This window comes from Rissa tridactyla, chromosome 14 (genome assembly GCF_028500815.1).
Source record: "Rissa tridactyla isolate bRisTri1 chromosome 14, bRisTri1.patW.cur.20221130, whole genome shotgun sequence".
Taxonomy (NCBI): domain Eukaryota; kingdom Metazoa; phylum Chordata; class Aves; order Charadriiformes; family Laridae; genus Rissa; species Rissa tridactyla.
The window spans coordinates 11,436,061-11,461,343 of NC_071479.1; the positions used below are offsets into that span (position 1 = coordinate 11,436,061).

The 25,283-nt window shown below is 48.1% G+C and overlaps 1 protein-coding gene across 2 annotated transcripts in view; it reads right to left on the reverse strand.

Moving 5' to 3' along the window:
- Nucleotides 1-25,283, reverse strand: part of PNPLA7 (patatin like phospholipase domain containing 7) — a 136,644-nt gene that overhangs the window by 53,565 nt on the left and 57,796 nt on the right. Inside the window, exons 20-25 of one of the 2 annotated variants that reach the window (XM_054220301.1) lie at nt 15,651-15,711; nt 12,623-12,772; nt 7,256-7,327; nt 2,883-2,946; nt 2,177-2,345; nt 832-1,014 (exon numbers count right to left, since the gene is read on the reverse strand). In XM_054220301.1, the coding sequence (XP_054076276.1) occupies nt 832-1,014; nt 2,177-2,345; nt 2,883-2,946; nt 7,256-7,327; nt 12,623-12,772; nt 15,651-15,711 (699 nt within the window). The remainder of the gene's footprint in view (nt 1-831; nt 1,015-2,176; nt 2,346-2,882; nt 2,947-7,255; nt 7,328-12,622; nt 12,773-15,650; nt 15,712-25,283) is intronic. The other variant, XM_054220302.1, reaches the window with a different exon arrangement.

Consider the following 25,283-nt stretch of genomic DNA (forward strand, 5'->3'; position numbering starts at 1 on the left):
TGCTTTACCTTCAGCGTGGGTTTCACAAGCACAGGGATCCTCCCAATGAAGGGGACTCTGCTGCCTGCACACACCTATCAACAGGACCTTGAGGTGGTATTTACTGTCTCCAGCCAAGCGTGCATCCATAAAGATGACAGGAGCCCCTTACCCCTGTGTTTTCTAAAGTAAATTGAAGCCAAACATTTGAGGACACTGCAGTCCTCAGCACAAGAAGGCCATGGACCTGTTGGAGCGGGGCCAGAGGAGGCCACGAAGGTGATCAAAGGGCTGGAGCCCCTCTGCTGTGAGGACAGGCTGAGAGAGTTGGGGGGTTCAGCCTGGAGAAGAGAAGGCTCTGGGGAGACCTTAGAGCCCCTTCCAGTCCCTCAAGGGGCTCCAGGAAAGCTGGGGAGGGACTCTGGATCAGGGAGGGGAGCCATGGGACGAGGGGGAACGGTTTTAAACTGAAAGAGGGGAGACTGAGATGAGATCTGAGGAAGAAATTCTTTGCTGTGAGGGTGGTGAGCCCCTGGCCCAGGTTGCCCAGAGAAGCTGTGGCTGCCCCATCCCTGGAGGGGTTCAAGGCCAGGTTGGACGGGGCTTGGAGCAACCTGGGCTGGTGGGAGGTGTCCCTGCCCAGGGCAGGGGGTGGCACTGGATGGGCTTTAAGGTCCCTTCCGACCCAAACCATTCTACGATTCTATGATTCAAATAGAGCACTACCCGTGTAACGGTCAGTTGCACATCGGAATATCACGTAGTATCACTATGTCAGATTAATTGTAATCCGTGTGTCAAAGGTAAAGTACAACAGCGAAGGGACCGGCCACCAAAGCAGGAATCTCTTACCAGCTTGGGCAGGCTTCTTTTGGAAAAGACTCTGCGTGGGCAGCGGAGGTGAAGATGTGCAGAACACCAGCTCCGCATGTTGAGCCATTCCACGGTCCGGGAAGGGAGAGGCCCATCCTCCTTATGCAGCAGGACAAGTTGCTTCTGGGCTCGGACCGCCGTGTTCTCCAGCATCCTCTCCAGCTACAGCACAGCACACACCAAAGCAAGGAGGGCGTCAGGTATGGACTGCTCCAGAAGCAGTTTAACAGAATAATGTATTGTGAAATACATACACACACATATATATATATACACACACACACCCCTGAGCCCTATTCCCATCTGAATCTGCAGACAGCTACGCACATGAAGAACCATCAAACAAGATGGATTGAGACAACGACGCTGTTAGCTGTGGGCTTCTGTGGCATACAGAACTCCAAAAAATCAGACAAGGATTCAAACCCGACTACTTAAAAATGAATGCTTTTTACCTAAACAGAGACCATTAAATGCACAGCACAGACACACGCTGTTCATGCAAAATGAGATCCCTTCCCCAGTCACACCTAAGCCTACAAACGTTCAGCGTGTTTTGTTCTTTCACTTCCAATCAGACCCCTTTTCCCTCCTTGCATTCCTTATTTTTATTCTTTTGTTGTTGTTGTTTTAGGCAACCGATGGCAACTTGCTCTTGCCGTGCTTCCTGCCTCCCACATACGGTCATGAAGAACCAACACAAAGCGACACACGGGAACGCTGCAGATGGTCCCAGTCCCAGGCTCTCAGGAGGTGAGACTCAGCCTTGCACAATCCTAAAAATCCCCCTGCTGACCTCATTTTTAAAATTTCTCGCAGAATTTATACGCCTGGTCAAACAACTTCAGTAACGAAAGATCAAAAATAAAAATAGATAGTAAGGAGGAAAAAAAAAAATACAGCTTCCAATCTGTAATAATATATACTTAATTATTCATACAATACAATTTATATCTACTTTTTCCTAGGCACACAACACGAATTCCATCCAGGAAGAAAAGAATTTCTCTCTCTATCTGGATATTGCGTAAAGAAATTCTGGACGGAAAGGCAAAGCTTCAAAGCAATTTGGCTTCTGATTTACCATTGGCCAAAATGATCCTTTAGAGGAACGGACCTTAGCTGGAAACACTTCTGTATAAAACTTGCCACTTCAGAGGCTCCTCATTCAATTCTTTTTCTATTTATAACACACTTGTCTCGGGAATATTTCATTATTTATGTTTCCTTGGGTATTAAACCCAGGAAAATTCATGAGTATGAAACAACCTCCTCTGACGTGCACCGCTAACGCTGCCAATCCAGGCAGGAGCTATCCCCACACCTCTCCGACAGTGGGTTCCTGGTCTCCCAGCCCCACGATGAGGATGCAGTCCGCCTGCCGGATGCAGCGCTGGGTCCAGGGGGTGAGGGTGCTGTCTGCCTGGTAGAGCACGATACGGTGAATATCCTCCTGCTGCCCCAGCCAGCTGGTTAGTCGGTATTCATGGATGCTGGGGACAGAAAAGTGAAACAAAAAAACAAAAAACGAACAAATTCAAATGGTTTTATATCACAGCTCCTGACAGAGTAGAGAGAAATGTTACATGCCAAGCACAAAATCTGAAGGGCATCGGAGACCTGCATCTCTTGCTCCTCCAGTCTAGGAACCTTATCTCCACACATTTCCAGGCTCCTGATTGCTTTATTTCTCCATTATTTATCCCATTAGATCTGTACACAGAGGAAAGAGGGTGCAGTGGTGCCTAACTTCAGCAAGACTTCCACGGCATCCCTAAGAACGAGCACACAACACCCACTTGCAGCAATCCCGCTTTTCCCATTTCACAAGTGAGAAAGCATGATGGAAAAAAACCACCCACATTTGAACCAAATACTCTTGAAACATTGTTGTCTCAAACACCTCGGTAAGAAAGCACAATATATGTCAGAACACAGGATTTTATTCCCAAATACTGTACATTTATAAGGCAAGCACAGCATCTTTCTGCATTCTTTCACAAGAAATAAGTAATAACGAGGGCAGGTACCTATCCAGGGCAGCAGAACCAAGTCGCTGTTTGATGTTGTCACTGGTGAGCAGCAAAGTAGGACCTGGAAGAACAAGTTTCACACGTGAACACCTGCCACTCGGCTCCTGCCAAACTCTATCGACTAAATGTAGCTGTAACAAACGCAGTTCTGTGAGCGCGCTTTGAAGATCACGATGGATCAGTTGCATCCGTTAGAGCTGTCGTGGAAGAAAGAACCGGCACAAAGTCTTCACAGAGATTTTCACACTTAGATATAACATTTTCCCATTCTCCGTATTCCCTGAGCCCTGTTGTTGCATTAGGCTCAGCCTACAAGCTCTCTTTTATTGCATCCCTCAGTCACACAGGATGACACTTTCTACTGCAGCTGCATTTTCACAAACACAATGCTCAGAATATCACGTACCTTTCCCAGCCATAGAAAGCCCAGGAATCTGGTTTCAAAGAGGAAAAAAAAAAAAAGCTACCTCACTGACGTATTGAAATACATCATTTGTTCATCCTGCCCTAAACCGACTCCCTAGATGAATCATAGAATCTTCATGGTTGGAAAGGACCTTTGAGATCCTCGAGTCCAACCATACACACACACCAAAAAAAAAAAAAAAAAAAAAAAAAAAATCCTCAAGCTCTCTCTATAGTATTACTACTTCTTTTTCAACCTGCCAACAAGAATCTATACCACTACCAGCCCCAAGCAGAGAATCCCAAATCCGTATTCACGCCACGGTCCGACACACACCACTTCCACTACCGAGATGCGCACATCTGGCATCAACATTATACCAGAGATGAACTTTGGTGCACGTAAAGTTTCTTGCAGGCACTTTAAGTCTATTTTTCTTACTACCAACTCCATTTCATCGGCAGCAATACATGCCATCTGTGGTGGAGGTTGCAGAACAACTGCAGCTAAATACAAAAAAGCAAAGGAAAGAAAACTTAAGGGATTAATCCTTTCTTTAGGTGTGAGGTTATCTGTCTCATATTGAGAGAGAAACGCACATTTACAAAACATGAAAGGGCAGTTGCTTTGTATTAATGTTTTCATAACGTAATCCTTCATTTTTTCATTAATGAGCACTGAAATTTATGTGCGAAATAGCAAAACGCTTAATTATGTGAAGTCTCCCAAGGCATTAATAAAGCAGCGTGGCTTAATGTGTTTAGTAAAAATCAAGGAACCATGAACGAACAACACAGCAAAAGGTCGCAGCTTCACACTTATATGCTCAAAAAGCACAACCCAGCCATACAGCGTCTGGCGTTGGCATCCTGAGCTCCAGGGCCGACTCATGTCCCCCCCCAGTGCTCGATTCCTCCTGTAAAGACTTCTCTCTGCTTTAACATGCTTCAGTGTTAGACTTGCAAAGAACTCAGAAATGCGAGTTCTGAACTTATGCAAAGCGTTTCACACTGTTCTGCACGACATCCTGGTCTCTAAACTAGAGAGACACGGATTTGATGGATGGACCAGTCGCTGGATAAGGAACTGGTTAGATGGCCACACTCAAAGGGTTGCGGTCAACGGTTCGATGTCCAAGTGGCAACCAGTGACGAGTGGCATTCCTCAGGGGGTCAGTACTGGGACTGGTGCCGTTTAACATCTTTGTCGGTGACATGGACAATGGGATGGAGCACACCCTCAGCAAGTTTGCTGATGACACCAAGCTGTGTGGCATGGTCGACATCCTGGAGGGAAGGGATGCCATCCAGAGGGACCTAGACAGGCAGGAGAGCTGGGCCCATGAGAACCTCATGAAGTTCAACCAGGCCAAGTGCAAGGTCCTACACCTGGTTCAGGGCAATCCCAAGCCCAAATCCAAGCCGGGCAGAGAATGGCTTGAGAGCACTCCTGAGGAGAAGGACCTGGGGGTGCTGGCTAATGAGAAGCTCAACATGAGCCGGCAACATGTATTCCGCAGCCCAAAAAGCCAACCACATCCTGGGCTGCATCAAAAGAAGTGTGGCCAGCAGGGCGAGCTGGGGGATTCTGTCCCTCTGCTCAGGTTGGGGGAGACCCCACCTGGAGTGCTGTGTCCAGCTCTGGAGCCCTCAGCACAAGAAGGACATGGACCTGTTGGAGCTGGTCCAGAGGAGGCCATGGAGATGCTCTGAGGGCTGGAGCCCCTCTGCTGTGAGGACAGGCTGAGAGAGCTGGGGGGGTTCAGCCTGGAGAAGAGAAGGCTCCAGGGAGACCTTAGAGCCCCTTCCAGTCCCTCAAGGGGCTCCAGGAAAACTGGGGAGGGACTCTGGATCAGGGAGGGGAGCCATGGGATGAGGGGGAACAGTTTTAAACTGCAAGAGGGGAGACTGAGATGAGACCTCGGGAAGAAATTCTTGGCTGTGAGGGTGGTGAGGCACTGGCCCAGGTTGCCCAGAGAAGCTGTGGCTGCCCCAGCCCTGGAGGGGTTCAAGGCCAGGTTGGACAGGGCTTGGAGCAACCTGGGCTGGTGGGAGGTGTCCCTGCCCAGGGCAGGGGGTGGAACTAGAAGGTGTTTAAGGTCCCTTCCAATCCAAACCATTCTATGATCTTTTCATCTTGCATTTTCAAACACCCAAACAATGTTTGCTCATTGTTACACTGATGATGAAGGAAGAGCAATCAAAAATGGACAAAAATTTCCCCTAAGTTGAGACCAAAAGATAAAAAAGTAAAAGCTGGTAAGAAAGCACCAAAAGGAGGATGACTCGAGAGTAGAATTTCATTTCCCCATCCTCCAATAAAGCTTATGGTAGTTGGTTCCCACAAAAGCCACAAGTCCAAAGCAGAGGGAATTAGTTCCTAAGCATCTCCAGAGCAGAACCTGCCCTTCACTCCGGCATCAGCGCTGCTCAAACCCTCTGTCTGCAGGGAACAGACCTAATGCTCGGGGGGTTTTTACCCACTTCATTTTTAACATTGGTCGATTCTTTGATCTGGTTCAGCATTCGGCCTCACAAACAGCTGGGCTAGCACAACTTTGGATGAGGTAATGGGATTAAGAGAGGTCTCCTAGAAGAAATACTCCTGACATCGCGTGCTATAAAGACAGCAAGGGAGAGAGGGCAGGTCAATTTTGAAAATGCATTCAACAGCAAAGTTATCATTTGTGTTCATTAATGTGTCAAAGGTCTCAGCAAAATAGAAGTGATATGTAGACCAAATATTCTTCCAGGATATGCGACTTACAAAGCTTTATGACAGCGGTGGAAGTTCAGTAGGCAAAGAACGAACAGCCAGGAATGCAAAATGAGCTGAGGAATACAATAAAAATGTCAAGTAAGAGAGACTAACAACGAGCGGGGAACAGCGTGCTCCACCTCTGCCTTCCCCTGGTCATGGGCACAGGAGCCTGGAGTGCACCCGCCCATCTGATGGACCGGGGGCACATGCCCGAAGGGGAAACCATTGAACCCTGTGACCCCACCAGCCAGAACGCCTTTTATACAGGGCGAGGGGCAGACTTTGTAGAGCTGGGCGCATCTTTATGTCCGTGTCGTGGTTTAACCCCGGCCGGGGTATGGAATATTCTCCTGGCCATTCCGTTGTTCATTCTATGCTCCTGCTCAGCTTCTATGGGAAGCTGAAAAAAAGTCCTTCAATAGTACAACCATCACCTAGCAACAACTAAAACAATATGCATTACTGACATCCCTTTCATACCGAATCTGAAACACAGCAACCACTAGAAAGAAAAGTAACTGTCCCAGCTGAAAACAGGACCGTTAGTCAAGGAGATGGGTATTCACCCACAGATAGCTTGAATGGGGACAGCACATCCCCACCAAGCAACAAGAGAGCCTTGGAGAGGCACATGACTTCAGAAATCATGTCCACTCACTTCACTTTTGCATGTGGAAAAGAAGCCGTTCCCAGTACATGATACAAACACGTGCGTAGAGGCAGAGACACGGCTGTGCTGGCTCGGGATGGGTCTGCCCAGCATCCCCCCTGCGCACCGCAGCACAGGACGAAGGCACCCAGACCTTTATTTATCCCCAGCACAGAACACGGTGATGCTTCCAACCAAACCAACTCTGTTTTGCTTCAGAAATAACAACCATCTGCTCTACACTTCCAATTTCTAGTGAGCTCCCAATTAATCAACCATTAAATAACCCTCCATTAATGTGATCAAGAACACCAACATATGCGTTCTCAGGCGCATAAAACAGAATGACCAAAAGTGTTATTTAAACTAAACTGCTGAGAGCAAGGAAGTAATAAAACCCATTCTCAAGTGCATACCCCCTCACGCAGCCACACCAGCCGGCAGGAGTGCCCGAGGCTACGCGTTACCGTACCCTCACCACACATTGTCACAGCTACACACCATCCTCTAGTGACACTCTCTCCACACCTGACATCAGCCTCGCAGGCGACTTACTGCTGTCGGCATCATCCCTCCATCCCTCCGTCCTGGAGCAGCCGCCTGCACCCTTCCGGGCCTCTTCTCTTTCTGTAGGATTAGACACGGGGCGAATAGCTCAAAGTTAAGAACATAGGAGAGGTGATATGAGGTAACATTAAATATTTATCTAAGCCCAAGAGCAACTCTCTGGCTGCAACCAGCAGCAGATTGCTGGGGAACAGTATTAGAGCAAGGAAAATGTAATGACATTCTCCGAGCCTCCAGCAATTTGCAGTTCATGAATTCCTCAAGCCAGAGGTGGTGACTTTTAATAGCCCCGGGGGGATTTTTTTTTCTTTCGGCAAACTTGCTGGGATTCATAATTTCAGCTTTTATATCCTTTAGGTGAGAAAACACGGCGTGGCAGCATCTCGCCCCCAGGCACAGAGGATCATGATTCATGGGGAAACCTCACGGAGCACTGAAATTGGTTCTCCAGAGCCGGCTGTTCTTCGGTATGGAACTATAAGCCCATGAAAGAGAAGTGAGGAGAAAAAAATGCTCGCAAACATCAGAGTCTAGTTCATTTTATCTTTTAAAAATGCAAGGCGCTCAAGAAAAAGGTTGAGACAGCCCTTCAGAAAGGCTTCCACACTCAAATCCTGCCCCAGGGAAGAGACAGAAGTATCACACAAGAGACATAACTCTCTCGTTCTTGCCAAAGATGAGCACGCTATTCACTTTTGTAATTTTTTTCCCCACATAACACCAATCTCATAATACGTGAAGGAGTGGGAATAGAGATACTCTAGTTCTAAGTCTAATAAAACGTGGTCAAAAAGTTGCCCAGAGAAATCGGAGGTCCGGAGGTCAAGGACCGATCTCTGATGGTCAGAAATGGTCGCAAAACCACCTCACTTAGAAAAAACGCTCACACAAAGAGATACCGCCCAGTACGAAACGCACTGAGGAAAAGATTTTTCACAGCAAACTTACTTCGTCAAAGGAGAATTTATATTTGGCCTAACAGAAGTCTACAGAATTATGTGCCAAAGAGACAGAACTGAGAAACGCGTTTGGTGTCCCAGGGTCAGAAGATCTCGCCCAGCAAAAAAATACCAAGTTGTGCCAGGGGTCCAGGCAGCACGTTAAACACTTCACATTGAAATCTAATCTGTGTGTAAAGCAGGCAGAAGTTCAGGCAGAACTTCAATTAAAAACTCCAATAAATTATTAGTAAAGATATTTCAGTGAGCGTTCCAATACGCTACACGGTTTTAGAAATTAAAAGAAAGCTTATATTTAAAGGGCAGAAAGGAAGGAGAGAGACACATATGTTGGATTTGCATCCCTCTCTACTTCAGCTTGAAATTATATACGATCAGAGGGCTCCCACATATAATTAGAATTTGCACAGCCATGTGGTATCATTTAGCTGGTCTCAGCAAAAGAATAAAAAAAAAAAAAAAACAGTTAGGCAAACACTTTTAAAAAATATGAATATTGCAGAAGAGCTTTTTGATCAGAAATGCTCTCCGCTCTAGCAGGATTAAGGGGAAAAAAATATTAATAATAAAAATAGATATCATGAACCTTGACCAAAATTCATCGTTATGGTTATCCTAACCTGAAACTTTTCACAGCGGTAAAACCTGCCCGCCTTCATCTCACGCCTGTTAAAAGTAGAAAATTCTGTCCCTGCCTTTTGGAAGTTTTATATTCTACATCTTTTTCTTTGGAGACCCAAAGACCAAGGTGCAAAGGAATGGGCTTTCACACCGAAGCGTCCGAGCAATTACAGCACGGAAGCAGCGATGGAGCCCCCGGTTCACCACGCTCTGCAGGACCTTCCTCTCTCCTCAATGCTCAGATCCTGATTTCCATTTATCCCGGTCTCAAGGGGAAGGCGGATTCACGCGGATTCACGCAGAGTTATTGCCGCCAGGTACCAAGGAACTGCTCCACCATCCAGCTTTTAACAGAACAAATGCCACGGAAACATGGACATCCCTCAGTACAGAACTGGGACACAATCACACTGTCCAGAAACAGGGTCTGAATTATCATAAACCACAGAGACACCAAATCTTACAGAAACCAGCACGAATTGGGTGGACAAAGCCGTGGGTGGACAAAGCCGTGGGTGGTACCAGAGGTTGGCGATCCCCGAGTGCAGAACACGGCACAGAGCGGCCAGCGCGGGCTGGGGCCCAGAACGCCCGGTATGGAGAGCAGTCTGGTGACGTGAGGAGTTCCCATTATGGATTTCGAAGGAAAAAAAAAAAAAAAAATGGAAAAATGTATAATTAAACCCACACAAGAGAATCAAGCAACCAGACTGATAAGCCCTGCCTCACTACAGGCAAAAGTATTTGGAGGGGGAGGAAGATTCTGAATACTTTTCCAGTTCTTGTGGACAGTATATATTAATTCATGGTGTTATGAAACTTCCCCTATCAGACTGAGGTATTCCATTTCTCATTATTTTTATATTCTTTTAATAAGATGAAAGCAGTTAAAAATTAACAAAAAAAAAAAAAAAAATAATCCTGTTAAAGGGATTAACCTCCAACCAGCTCCAACTCGTAGCACTGCCAAGCAGCTTTCTAATGCCAGCTCCAGGAAAAGAAAAGCCATCCTCTAATCTCATTTTGCAGGTTCTGTCACAGCCCAGCCGGCATCCCGCGCACTCCCCAGGGACGCGGGGCAGCCTCAAGGGCTGCAGGAGCCGATACCTCCCGATGCTTCAACAACCATCACCCCATCGCTGCCCGACCTCTCCCGGTTTCTTCTGTCCTCTTGTCTCCAGCCGGCACCAAGGGGATTCTAGGCATCGCCGCAACATTCATCTAAGTTAACGTTAACAGGAAGAGTAAAGAATTTTCTAAAATAATACATCAAGTTGCAATAGAAAGCTAAACCCAACTGCTTTAGCCCCACACAAGCTCACCCAGGCCAAGGCCGCCCTCCACCGCTCTGGAACATAATTCAAGCCCAGAGCAATGAAACGACAGGGATCAAATGTTAAGTCAAGTGTTAAACGGCAACATCTGGCTACAATTTATAATTAAACAAAAACGTTTGTTCTAGAAAAACCAAAAGGATAAACAACAAAAATACGCTCACAGCAGCAAATCGACAGAGCAGAGCCCCTTATTGCCAGAATTAGGAACACAGGCACCGAGAGAGACTTCCTTAAGAGAAAGGTTTTCAATTAAGCCTCCTCAAGCATATTTAATAACACCTCTCATTTCCATAAATACGTTGAAGGTCTAATCACAGTTCGCACCCAAACCCCAAGCGGTAATTAGCCAATTTGGAAGTCAGAAGCCGGGAAGCGCTCAGGTGGCAGCGGCACCAGGCTCTGACACACCAGCTGCTCCCCGAAACGAAACGAAATCCTTCCACGCACCCTTTCCACTTCCCCACGTGCAAAACGGACCCAGTTCTAACGCTCAGGTGAACACCAAGACAATCTAAAAATAAACTGAAATGTTGCTTCACGAGGCTAACTTCACTACCCGTGTCGGTTTTGGATGCAAGAAGTCAGAAGAAAAATCATTCCAAAAAAAACCAGCCCCTTTCCTTACAGCGAAGCACCATCTGGCACATCGCTCCCAGCACTTTAAGGAATACCCGAACAATTTATAGCCATAGGATAAAGCAGAAAATACAAAAGCTACCCAAAAAAAAAAAAAAAAAAAAAAGAGAGAATGCTGCTTCTGCTAAGACAAAATACTAATAAAAAAAAAAATAAAGTCTGCATGAAAACCCCTCCGCACAGTATGGAAAGAGTATGGAAAAACGCCCAGCCAAGCATGGGCAGAAGGTTTGAAGGTTTTAACCCCTGTCTCGGGGCATCGCAGGGCTGAGCAAGCCAGAGGCGGGACGGAGAGGAGAGGCCGTCGAGGCCGGGGAGTTGCTCTCCCAGCTGCGTTTTCACACCACACTCCCCTTCCCACCGCAGCCGGCTGCTCCGCTTTGGCGAGAACTTGGGCTGCCAGGGTTGTCTACTACCAGCTCCAGCTGCCAGGCACCAGCCGGGCGCCAGTTTAGGAAAAGAAAAGAGAAAGAGAAGGGTGAACGAGGAAAAGGCCAAGCGATCAAAACAAAACCCCTCGGTTGTTACGCTCTAGCTGCTGTCAACCAGCACGGTTATTTTTATTCGGAATAGTCCATCTAGATACGCTAGTTTCTGTTTATTTACGGGCTCCCAGTGCTGTCACGCATCAAAACAAGCTGGCAGCAATCCATAAGAAGTACCCATTAGCAATACAGCTACGGCTGAGATCTCTGCTCCGTTACGGATGTAAAATTTTTCTGCCGTCTCCAAATAAGAGGAATCTTCAAAGGCCCACAAACGAGTTCTCACTGTAACGCATCTCCGCCATAAGCCGCACACAAATCCGTATTTCAAAAGGTTAAAGGGTTCAAGCATCAACAGCTTTTTTCTGTGCCTGCTCACCTGGAAGATTTTTTTTTTAAGCAGAATAATAGCTGCCAGCTCCAGATACCCTTAAGGTCAAAAAGGAAATAACCAATAAAGGTAAGTGGTTATACCTCAAGCATCATGGAACTTGTACTTTTCAAAATAATAAGCCGTGAGATAGCAGACTAGCAATTCGTCAAAGGACTCCAGGAGATTTACTCAAGAGATCTGTGACAGCGTACGAGGACGAGAAGAGGATGTTCAGGAAATGTCAAACCGTAGTACCGAGCGTGAACTGAATCGTGAATTAAATACATGGTTTTTTTAGCAACCAGAACTTGCACACACAACTTGACCAACAGATAAAGCAATTAATGACTCAACCGTGAGCCGAATACGTTGTTTTGTGAGCTCAAGACACAAACAAGCTAGCAACAAATGGAAAATGATTTAAGTTTGGACTTCCAGTGCCAAACTGGATCTTCTCCACAAGCCTCTTCCATCAAGCCTTATGCTTACTGCTTACCGCGCTACGGCAGCGAAAGGAAACTGCCAGAGAAATCCTTTGCCAGGTGAAGCTGTAGAACTGAGGAAGCCTGAAAGACCCTCACACAGGAGAGAGAGAACCAGGGTCAGACAGAAACCGGTGGTGGGATGTGTCCACCAGAGTCTTAGGGGTGCTGATGGCAGCAAGGCGAGAGGCCAGACAGGCCGGACAGTATTTTTCAGTCATTAAGGCCATGAAATTTTCTGCTGAAATTAAATGGACATTAGGGATGGGGACAGAGAAGGAAGAGGTGATGCAAAAGGCTGCTCCTGAGCACTGCTGTGCCGCTACCCCCCCGATGCAGCATGAATCCATCTCTGACTAATGACGGGTACCCGGCCGTACCCCTCTAAAAAAAAAAAAAAAAAAAAAAAAAAAAAAGCAGCGTTTATTTCCCACAACACAGTAACATGTAAACACTTCTTACCCACAGCACTGAGAGCGTGCTTGAGCTCCAGGGTAAAAGCCGTGAGTGGCACCTCTTCAGACACCGGCATAATGGCCACCGTGGAGAGATTGCTGGCAGGGTTTCCGGCGTCCCACTTGCTACCCGAGCTGTGCAATCCAAGAGGGTGTCCTGTACGAAAAGAAAAACAAACTTGCCGTCAGCCAGCCCAGAAAGCGAGGCGTCATCTCATTGCTTCCAATGGCCAGGCAGCCAGGGAAGCGCTGCTGAATCGCTTATCCCAAGACGAAGGTAACATCCTCCATGTCACGTAAAAGAAAAGAGCTCCCACATATTTCACTCGTAAGAGGATGAAGATCAGTTTCCACCATGTTTGGCTGCTGACACAGCACGCGTGGGGAAAAGTCAGGCCATGGTAAAATATCTGGATGCCAGGAACAAATCAAATACAACATGCGCTTACCTGAGCTGTTAAGAAAAAGATAAAAAGGCACTTTGAATCACTTTGAACAGCCACAACTTTGGAACAGGCATCAATTTAGCCCATGAGAGGAATTAGCTTAACTACCAAAACCCCCAAACCTGTTGCCAGTATCAAAATATTCCAAAAACTGACATTCACTTTTTATGGTATCCCTGATCAAGGAAATAAAAGACCTGCTTTCAACAAAATCCCTATAGGGAATGTGTATCTCCACCTATTTTCACTCCTCTCCGAGATGGGAAAATGGGGAGCTTCACAGGGACGTGCTGAGGAGCATTGACATAAAATATGGAACCTCTGAAGTAGCTGCAAAGTAACCGTGGAAGCGTTTCCAACACAACATGGTACACTGAGTAAGGACAAAGAGCGTGGGCAGAGGAAAGCATTTTTTGACAGAAACACACGATGCATATGACAAAGATTAAGATCTTTCTAGATAGCTTAGAACAGGAAAAGATCAATCATAGGGGTGTTCAACAAACTCTTTGTTTTATTTTGATACTATTTCATTTCTCTTAAACCAAGCCTTCTCAGACAACCTTACTTTGCTGCTAATGCCTATCACAGAATCACAGAATCTTCATGGTTGGAAAGGACCCTTAAGATTATCGAGTCCAACCAAACAACCTACAATCTCTGCCCTTCTGAGCATGCCCTGAAGTGCCACATCTAGACGTTTCTTAAACACCTCTAGGGATGGTGACTCAACCCCCTCCCTGGGCAGGCTGTTCCAGTGCCCAACCACTCTTTCAGTAAAGTAATTCTTCCTCATATCTAACCTAAACCTCCCCTGCGGCAGCTTCAGACCATTTCCTCTGGTCCTGTCATTATTCCCCTGGGAGAAGAGGCCAACACCCACCTCTCTACACCCTCCTTTCAGGGAGTTGTAGAGGGCAATGAGGTCTCCCCTCAGCCTCCTCTTCTCCAAGCTAAACATGCCCGGCTCCCTCAGCCTCTCCTCATATGCCCTGGTCTCCAGACCCCTCACCAGCCTGGTAGCTCTCCTCTGGACACGCTCCAGCACCTCAATGTCCCTCTTGTACAGAGGGGCCCAGAACTGGACACAGCACTCGAGGTGAGGCCTCAGCAGTGCCGAATACAGAGGCACCATCACTTCCCTGCTCCTGCTGGCCACGCCATTCCTGATACAAGCCAGAATGCTGTTGGCCGTCTTGGCCACCTGGGCACACTGCTGGCTCATGTTAAGCTGGCCGTCCACCAGCACCCCCAGGTCAACTCAGCTCGAAGTACACAATGAACTTATTGTTACCTGAGTCAGGATTTAGTGTCCTGCTTAGCGCATTTCACCCACCAAAGGCCTAAGATGCACCACAAAGATGAATTCTTGAGACGGACACATGGGAACGTTTGATGTACCATATGAAAACTCACTCAAAGTCTATACACAAGATTGACAGGACATCGCTGGACACAAAGAAATATCAGATAAACTTTTTTCAAACATACTCAGCGATTGAGTTACTCATTTCAAGTCTTCTAAAATAGCTCTGCACAGAACATTAAATGGTTTTTCCACTCTTTTTGGGCGATCTTCAAGATATTCGTAGGTTCAAACGAGTTACACATCCCTGCTCAGCTCCTTCATCTCTGCCAGGCATTCCCTCCTCAGAACTTCAGTGGCGAGTCTCTGATTGAACTCCTATTACTGTCACTCATCGTCCTCCCCTTTTCTCCAGCTCACACCTTTCCCAAGCAGCGCGGACTCTGCCCAAGGCCACAAAGGCATCTCAGCGCGCGCAAAAGCTTAAGTACAAATATCACCAGGGATTCATACACAGCTGATTGCCTACAGAAAGGTGAGCACACGAAGAGCGGACTTTGAGACTCACCAAAACATGAGAGCGGGCTACCTCACTTTCAGTCTCCTTGCAATATTTAAAAACAGCAAAAAAAGTAATTAAAGAAAAAAAAAAAGAAACACAAAACAACTCACAACAGCAAAGAACCCCACGACACCCTCGGGAGTTAACACGCATCTGTTTTCTTGTACAAGCTGCTCAAGAAATTTTGGAAAATTTCCTCCTACTCACTTCAATTCCATCAGTAAACAGACTTTGTTTTGCCTCTGCCACATACACAACGCTGAAGAACCAATCCACAGCAGACCTGCCTGCAGACAACTCATTAGGAGAATGCAAATACAGCCGTATTAAGTCAGTCTATATGCAGATGCCACTCGGCAGGATGATCTGAGTCAGGTCTGTTATAGCTGCTATTTCCAATCCTCCCTTTGAGCTCTTCTCTTGCATTTTTGAATTGAAATCTCTTGAAATTTAAAGATTTCACTGCACATATGCAGCCGTACTTTTCTATCTCAACTGCAGATCGTTCCATTCCCACACTTACTTAGCCACGCTCCACCAAAAAAATAAAATGTACACACATATATATAATAAAATCACCATTCACTTGTGACAACAGCTAAAATATTTAGCGACGAACTCTCTTTTCAAGTATGCATTTTCTGTTTCCAGATTTAACGATGCAAATCTGGCTCCGAGGAAGCCCCAGCATCAATGGGAACCGTCCAGGAATGAGTCTTACCTCCCTGCTGAAGGCTGCCAAGAATCTTCTCGCCCAGCAAGTGAATAAGTCTAGTCACAACCTAGCGAGGGGAGAGAAAGAAAAAGAAAAGAAACAAACGTTCAGGCAGAATGTACTAAAAATAATGCATTTAAACAGACACTTTCAAATTTTTGTAAGACGTTATCTCCAGTTGAAGCATACAGAGACCAGGGTTTACAACCACAGCTTCTCTCCTGGCCGCAACATGTGGCAACTCGTCGTTTGTCTTAATTTCTTTTACCTTATTTTACTCTAGTCCGGAGAAACAAGAGAACAAAACAAAACTAAACTTCCCAGGGAACTTATCAATGCCCCATCCCTGGAGGGGTTCAAGGCCAGGTTGGACAGGGCTTGGAGCAACCTGGGCTGGTGGGAGGTGTCCCTGCCCAGGGCAGGGGTTGGCACTGGGTGGGCTTTAAGGTCCCTTCCAACCCGAATCATTCTGTAAACTAAAAAAGGCAGTATTTAACTCGCTTTGGGAGCAAAAGGAAAAAAAAAATCCAATTCTTTTGGGAAACAAGTCAAATTGCATTTTCAGTCCTCTTTTCCCTCTGCAGGGCGCTGGCACCTCTGGGTCTCTCTCCCTCCTCAGCAGCCGTCGCTCCCCTCCACCCTCTGTAGGTACTCAAGGCTCAAACAGGCTCAATTTGGGCTCAAACAGATCCTCCCCCCCCACCCAGTCTTTCTTCCTCCTGACCCCCTGTTGAATTAGTCAGTGTTTACAGTAACCAATTTAAGACATCTTGAATAAAAGAGATAAATACACACTCTAAACTCCTGCAGAATCAGAACAAACCAAGCAGTCGCTTTCCCCTCCAGTCACGTTTGTGTGGCACCTCTGAAGGGACAGATTTTTCCCCAGCTTTTTTTTTTTTTTTCCACCGGGACTTAACATGGATACAAACCAATATTCAGACAGCCGACCAGCTTATCTCCAACATTAACATCAGGAATTCCTGACAAGAGGCGCAGCAGAAGACTAATAATCACAACACCAAGGAGCAACAGACTTGGAAAATGCATCTTTGATTCTGAAAAGCTCTGCGCACACGCTTTACCAAATAAGAAAAGACACATTTAAATGCATTAAGAATTAACAGAGTAATTATCAGATACTCTCCCCCAGGCAAATAATTCAAGGTCAAAATAACTCTAATCTTCGGGAGGACACAAAAAAAGAGACAAGAAAAGTTCTCCCAACTTGTAACAAGCCAAACAAGCAGCAGCAAACGGCTACATTGGATTCTGGAGAAAGACAGACACGCTGTTCCCGTAAGAACAAGCACTTCATGATGTATCTTTCAAATAAAAGACTGAGTAAGCATCGAGGCAGGTCAGCATGCCCATCAGAATCATTGATACATCTTGCTTTAAAAAAAAAAATTAAATAAATTGCCCTAGACTATGAAACACCACAGCTTTGCCAGTAGTTTTACAGTGCCTGGAGGAGGAAGGGAGAAGAGCACACAGGTGGCTCCCAACACTGTGTGACCTAAAGGGGAGCGAGGAGTACGAGCTAATCATGGAACTGTTAGGGTTGGAAGGGACCTTAAAGATCATCTAGTTCCACCCCCCTGCCATAGGCAGGGACACCTCCCACTAGATCAGGTTGCTCAGAGCCCCATCCAGCCTGGCCTTAAAAACTTCCAGGGATGGGGCTTCCACCCCCTCTCTGGGCAACCTGTGCCAGTGTCTCACCACCCTCATGGTGAAGAACTTCTTCCTAACGTCCAGTCTGAATCGTCCCCTCTCTAGTTTTAATCCATTCCCTCTAGTCCTACCATTACCTGACATCCTAAAAAGCCCCTCCCCAGCTTTCTTGTAGGCCCCCTTAAGATACTGGTAGGCCACTATAAGGTCTCCTCGGAGCCTTCTTTACTCCAGGCTGAACAACCCCAACTCTCTCACTCTGTCCTCATAGGAGAGGTGCTCCAGCCCTCTGATCATCCTCGTGGCCCTTCTCTGGACACGCTCCAGCACGTCCATATCTCTCTTGTAGTAGGTGCTGCAGAATTGGACGCAGTACTCCAGGTGGGGTCTCACCGGAGCAGAGTAGAGGGGGAGAATCACCTCCCTTGACCTGCTGGCCATGCTTCTCCTGATGCAGCCCAGGATACGATTGGCTTTCTGGGCTGCTAGTGCGCACTGACGGCTCATGTTGAGCCTCTCGTCCACCAGCACCCCCAAGTCCTTTTCTTCAGGGCTGCTCTCAAGCCAGTCGCTGCCCAGCCTGTATCGGTGCTTGGGATTGCCCTGACCCAGATGGAGCACCTTGCACTTGGTCTTGTTGAACTTCATGAGGTTGGCATGGGCCCACCTCTCCAGCCTGTCCAGGTCCCTCTGGATGGCATCCCTTCCCTCCAGCGTGTCAGCATCCCCACACAGCTTGGTGTCGTCAGCAAACTTGCTGAGGGTGCACTCAATGCCGCTGTCCATGTCGCTGACAAAGATGTTAAACAAGACCGGTCCCAGTACTGATCCTTGAGGGACTCCACTTGTCACTGGCCTCCACTTGGACAGGGACCCATTGACAGCCACTCTTTGGGTGTGGCATCAAGCCAGTTCTTTATCCACTGAATTGTCAGGCCATCAAAGCCGTATTTTATCAGCTTGGAGACCAGGATGTCATGCGGGACAGTGTCAAAGGCTTTGCTCAGGTCCAGGTAAACGACGTCAGTTGCTCATCAAAGTTATTTGAGCAATTTCTGTCCCACAGTCATCACTGTAAGTTCTTAAAGATGCCACATCAACCATCTCCTCAGTGAGCCAATACCAACTTCTTTAACATTTCTCTTACTTGCACCAATAGTGGACTCAACCATCCATACCTGCTTCGCTGAGAGCGCTGATATGGCACGGCCATGGAGCTAATGAGCGATGGCGGAACGAGGGCAGCTCCAACTGCAGGCGAGCTTTCAGCCTCCTTCCTCATCCAGGAATCTCAAATGGGAGCTAAAACGCTTCCACATGTCCAAAGTACAACAAGACCTGACGATCATCCAGATGACTCATTACCACTTTAATAACGCCAAGATCTGCAGTTCTGGGATTCAATTAATCATTGAATCATGGTATGGTTTAGATTTGAAGGGCCCTTAAAGCCCATCCAGTGCCACCCCCTGCCCTGGGCAGGGACACCTCTCACCAGCCCAGGTTGCTCCAAGCCCCGTCCAACCTGGCCTTGAACCCCTCCAGGGATGGGGCAGCCACAGCTTCTCTGGGCAACCTGGGCCAGGGGCTCACCACCCTCAGAGGGAAAATGGCACTGGTGTAGTACTGAAAATTACCCCAACTAGAGGGAGCAGGGAGGGAAAGAGGGAATTCTTAATAAAAAAATATGAGACTGCCTCCCCTTCCCAAGGGAGACAACCTGCCCCTCAAGAGCGTTCATACACCCAGCTCACGTGCCTTCACCCAACAACCCGTACCTGCACACCAGGGCTTTCCTTAAGCAGTTTTGGAAGGTGTTATGAACATTATACACTTCTGAACCACTTTAAACGTCAGAATTTTAATTACTTACTAAAACCATCTCCTGTATTTATAACTTTTTCTGCTCAGGAGAGCTCTAGCTAAGTTAAAGAAAATGTCCAAGGTTAATGACAGAACTAAGAATAGAACCTATTGGTCTCATTTTCCAGTTGGCTGCTCCTGTTACCAGGAAATATTATTTGTCTTGTTTGCTAGAGCAAACCTTACAGCCTTGGTACATATAGATATGGAAAAATTATTTCCCTGGTGACTTTGTAAGACAAGCAAATTGCTAACCATAACGGGATGAGTCACTCTGTCGCAGTCATGGCAACGTCGAAGGAACATCAATTTGGGATCAGAGCTAAGAACTGGCCTGAAATTTCCTTGGAGTTTTATATTACGTACCTTAAATTTTCTTTCACAAAAAAGCAATGTGTTTCTTTAAAAAAAAAAAAAGACCTGTCCATCCGTCTGAGGGAGAAGCCAACACAAATCACATCTCATCATTGACAACAGACCCAAGCTTCAATCACTGACCCACCCCCACGATTGTGCAGAGCAGCTCTCCCCAAATTCAGTCCAACTGGGAGGATTAAAAAGAGATCGCCCTTCAGGTTTCCAAACCCCTTTATTCTAAGCCCTCCAGGAACAGGGCACCAGAAGAAGGAGCAGCACAGCTCGATGGAACCCAAGGGACGCTGAGAAGGAAGCCGGGGAGCAGGGCTGGACCTGGGTGGCATGGAGGGGTCTGCTTTAGCCTGGGGAGGGGAGGAGGAGGAGGAAGCAGAAATTAGCCCTGGGGCTGGGAGGGCTTGGATCGGGATTGCAGGGATAACTGAAAAGTTATTCCAAGTACGCCTGGAAGAGAGAGAGGCAGGAGAAAGGCAGGTAACGGGGCACTGGCAGGAAGGTCCCTCAGCACAGACCCCTGGGCAGGGGATTCAGCAGTCACTTAGTCCCCCCCTACTTATTTCACTTCATCACAGGCTGGCAGGGGTTGGCAGGGACCTCTGGAGATCATCTCCAACCCCCAGCCAGAGCAGGGTCACCCAGAGCAGGTGGCACAGAAACGCGTCCAGGCGGGGTTGGAATGTCTCCAGAGACGGAGACTCCCCCACCTCTCTGGGCAGCCTGTGCCAGGGCTCTGCCACCCTCACAGCAAAGAAGTTCCTCCTCATGTTCAGTTGGAATTTCCAGTGTTCCAGTTTGTGCCGGTTGCTCCTTGTCCTGTCACCGAGCACCACTATTTAGCCATATTTCATAGGAGAAGCTCTGGAATTGGCAGTGAGGGTTTGGGCAGAGGGAGAAGGCAGGCGCTCTGGCAGCACTGCTGGGAAAACCAGATTTAGCTGGAAGAAACGCTGAGTTTTCAATCCTTTGGAGGTGCCACCCAGCCTCCACCACTGCCCGCAGCACAGCTGAGCCAGCGATGGGCTGGGTACTGGTTTTCCACAAGCAGGCAGGAATTCCAGCCCCTCGTCCCCACAAACGCCTGCCTTTCCCAGCGCGGTGCCAGAAGAGTGCTTCCCAGACATCCCTACACGCAAAACCGTCTCATTGCTGCGGCGTCACCGTCGCCCAGGGCTAGACAGCCTTCACAGCACAGCGGGAAGCGCCTGCTCTGCTCATCCCTCCGGCGCATCCTGGATTTCACAGCCTCCTCCAGCGCCCCACAGACACCCCCCATCCTCCCCGGGCAACGCCCCCCCCACGCAAAGCCCAGGCCATCCGGATTTAAGGTTTGAAGAAGAATCCGCACTGCAAAAAGCCATTGAGTTGGAACGCAGGTTTATCCCAGAACAGCGGGAGGTTTCTACATTAGACGAGAATCATCAGTTGCCTGCGAAGTAAATGCAATTTTTTGACCCCTTGTACTAGGGATGGAGCCAAACTTGTTTCAGTTTGTGAGGAAGTTGGATCTATATTTATCGTCCCTTGCGATTAGAAACCGTGCTCGTGGTGAGCGGATCCTGCTTGGTTAATCACAGTTAATCACCTCAACCACTAACGAGGACCAGAGACATCGATGAGGTGTTTCTCTTGTGAGCAGAGCGGCGCCGCTGAAACTGCCACGGCGCAGGGAAAACGTGTCCCTGTGCCGCAGAGCACAGTCCTGTCCTGCCCCCGCTGCCACCACCAGATGGGCAATGGCTTGGAAAGGTCACCGGGCTTCGCCAGCAGCCTCAATATCCACCTCCAGGGACTGGGAGCGCCAGCCTGGGCTCTGGAGATGGGGATCCTGCCTGGGTTGTGAAGGCAAGGAGGTCAATGGACCAAAGAAACCCAACCCAAACCCCCCAAACAAAGAAAAAAACCAACAAATAACCCAAAGCAAACAAATATTCACTTTCCTGAGCTTATGCAAAAGACTTTTCAGGACAGGAAGAAGAAAACTAACCTTACAGGGCTAAAAAAAAAAAAAAAAAACCTGAATATTTCTCTACCTCAAAAGCTACTTGGGATTCCAGGTGCCTCAGTACCGTTCCCCAAAAGCCCTGAAGCCTCTCCCGCTCGCGCGGACCCTCTGCAACTATAAATTCATCAAACCTGGCCCAGAGCAGGACATTCGGTCGAGACAAACATTTTGCAAGGGAAATAAAACGTTGCTCCTCCTCCTTCCACCTCCTTGCCTTCTCAGACTAACGCACCAGAACGCTCCGTGAAGGGCAGAGCAGGACGTAGAGTGTTTCCCTTTGCGAGACGGCGTGAGCGAGTGCTCTGCTCAGCACAATTCCACCCCTCTGACCCGGCTCACCGCTCACCACCCCATCTACCTGGAAATCTGTCATCTTCCCGGCTGTTTCTGAACCGCCTCCATCCCCAGTCAGACCCCGTCCAGCCCCCAGCAGCCTCCAACCCCCCTGGCTCCCCCATACCCCCCATAGGGCTACCAAGATGCTGAGGGGACTGGAACACCTCTCCGATGGAGAAAGGCTGAGGGATTTGGGTCTCTTCAGTCTGGAAAAAAGACGACTGAGGGGGGATCGTATCAACGCTGATAAATACTGAAAGGGGGGGTGTCAGGAGGATGGGGCCAGGCTCTTCTCAGTGGTGCCCGGGGACAGGACAAGGGGTAACGGGCACAAACTTGACCATGAGAAGTTCCACCTCAACATGAGGAGGAACTTCTTTGCTGTGAGGGTGGCAGAGCCCTGGCACAGGCTGCCCAGAGAGGTGGGGGAGTCTCCGTCTCTGGAGACATTCCAACCCCGCCTGGACGCGTTCCTGTGCCACCTGCTCTGGGTGACCCTGCTCTGGCCGGGGGTGGGACTGGGTGATCTCCAGAGGGCCCTGCCAACCCCCGCCAGTCTGGGATTCTGTGATACCAAAGGGGAAACTGCTTCTGCTGCAGAGAAGGCTCTGGGAAACCATTCATTTTCCCTCTGTTTTAACTGATGTTAAACTGTTCAACAGACCTGCAGCCTCTGCATTGCAGGGCGAGGAAGAAACTTCGCATTCCCCAGGGGAGTGTATTCGCCTGCTTTAGGATGACTAATTTCGGTTTCAAAACAAACGTCCTTCAGCGATGGGGCCGGGCAGGGCGACAGCTCGGTGTCCAGCGACGCTGCCGAGGTCCGGCTGCCTCAGCTCCCGGGTGCTGGATCCCGAGCACCGCCTGCTTCACAGCTACCGGAATTCCCACACCAAGTCGTTCATTTAGGCGGTTTATTTCCTATAATTCTTTAAAATACTTCAACCTATTATCCACACCCAGCTGATCTTCCAAGGCCAGGTTCTAGTTAAAGCTTTTGTCCCTATTCCACTGTGAAACTTAACAGCGGCTTTCCAATAAGCCCTTTTGACAGCGATTTTCACGAGAATTCAGTTGTGAAATACTTCCCTATGGATATTTATTTCATTCTGGGAAGAGTACGGATTGCTTGGCAAATTGACTATCTGCTAATAGATAACAACAGTACCAAACAAAGATTTTTCCCATCTTAGCTAACTTTCAACAAAGCTGATTTAGAGAAATCACAAAATCCGCACCAACATCCAAATGCACAGCAACAACTAAGTGATGTGAAAGGTACCGGGTAGCACAAATCCATCGGTATTAGAAGAGGAGGGACATAAGAACAAACCCAAAACAACACATTCATCAACCCTGCCCCGCGCTGCGGAGGTTCAGGTTTAATCGTACGCTATTTTAAATCTCAGGAACCAGCTGCCGTGAGAGACAGTGAAGGGCCAGGCAGCGCCGTCCCCTCTCGCCGGTGCCTTCGTGCAGGTCCCGGCTTTAGGAAAGCAGCGCTGGGTAAAGCGGGCAAGGAGCAACCCGACGTGCCCGTCTGCACCCTGTACAGCCAGCGGATACGCAGCCCCACAAATCCAAACGTGCTTTTCCTTCCAAGCCTGCTCCGATCCTCTCCAGCGGATCCTCTGACATCACCCAGATCCGAGAGACCACTATTCCCACACTCAACAGGACGGCTTGCAGGTCAGCCAAGTACTTTCTGTACTTTGAAGTTTAAAAATAAAATACTTAATAGTTAAGCCTTTAAAACTTCAAATCAGTCATCCAGTAGGCCACCTCTAAATTAAATATGTTAAATAACAATTTATTGCCGCCTTCATAGCAGGACGTTATAAACTTTCACATACATAAGTGATTTAGTTGAAGGAGACGTAAAAGGGCTTTCTACCACACTGAGATCCAACGTGAATAAGCAAGTGTGGAAAAACAGGGCTGCCAAGGGTTTTCTATTCTACGAAGCAAATGAAATTGGGGTAAAATAGCAATAACAGCCATTTTATCCATACAAATTCACATAAAAGCAGGTTTGTTTCTGTGGAGCTCGTCCAGGAGTTGCCATTATTCTGCAGCAGGTTTCTTGAGGTTTTTTTTGGAGGGACAAGGGAGGAGGAGAGGGAAATTAGATCACCAACTTGAATAAAACCATGGGGTTATTGAAGCTTTGCACGGCCCCAGCTCAGATGAAACATTCCGCTTGTCACAGAACACGGCAGCTTCGCAAGGGGGCTCTGATGAAAACTCCGGGCGGTTTGAGACCCGCCGTGACAAAGCGCATCTTAAACCCTCACTTGCCACAATTTCTGCCACCTTTACAAACGCCGCTAACGCGCACGGAAGAACTGAAGCTTTATCCAGGGGCTGTTTGAGCTTCTAATGCTTGTGATCAATTGCGTCTTGAAGAACATCAGCCCTGCATCACTGCCGTGACTGAGCTCGTGCTCCCGCCGGCCTCGCGTCGGGCGGCCACAGCCCCCGGCCACGCTCCCACCGAACCCTCTCTCCTTTTCACATCCCCTTCTCCTACAGTCAAGGAAAACTTTTTTCAGTGGGCCGTGAGGACGAATGCAGAAAAATCTAGAAGCGTGGCCTCTCCTGACCTATTCCACAGCGTCACGTGGAGCTGAAACAAGGTGACACACAATACACCCAGAGCCGGAGGGAGCGCAGCGGCGAGCTCCCGCGCAGGGCTGACAACCCTCGGGAAGGCTCCAGCCACTGCAGAAAAGCCCTGGTTAAAATCCGCGTACAGAGAGAGCAGGGCTCGCTGCTCAAGCTGGTTCTGAATGTATTTAAACCCCAAGGGCAGACTTAGAGAATTAAAAGAAGGACGCAGGAAAAACTCAGTATTTTCTAGCAGGCACTTCCAGCACGCAAACGCTTGTCTTGCACATCACCCCCCCGCAGCTCCGCAGCAATTTCTCACTGCGATTTCCATCAGCTACAGCAGGTCTAACTTTCAAGTTAGAATTAAAAATAAAAAAAATAAAAAAACCAACCACCAAACCAAAAGCAATCTCAGCTCAGCAGAGGCAAAGCTGCTCTACAAAACGCGATCCAAGCTCTACACTGATGTTAGAACATCTCCGGAATCTGTTCACAAATTCTGCGCTCTCGCTACTGCTTCGAAACCGCTTTGCGGTGCCAAAAATCGTGAGCTGATTCTCTGTCCTACTTTTCCGAACTGAAGGCAGGGATGAAAATAGAAAGAATCAATTCCCTTTCGCTCCCGCAGCTCTGGAAAGCCACAGACGGCACCAGAAGCAGCGGGGCTGTCGGAGCAGCAAACGCTCCGGCTGGCCGAGTGCCCCGACGGCTCTACGGGGGAGCTGCGGCCCCCGGGCAGGAGCGCCCAGAAAACCAGGGAGAAGTTTGGCACCGTG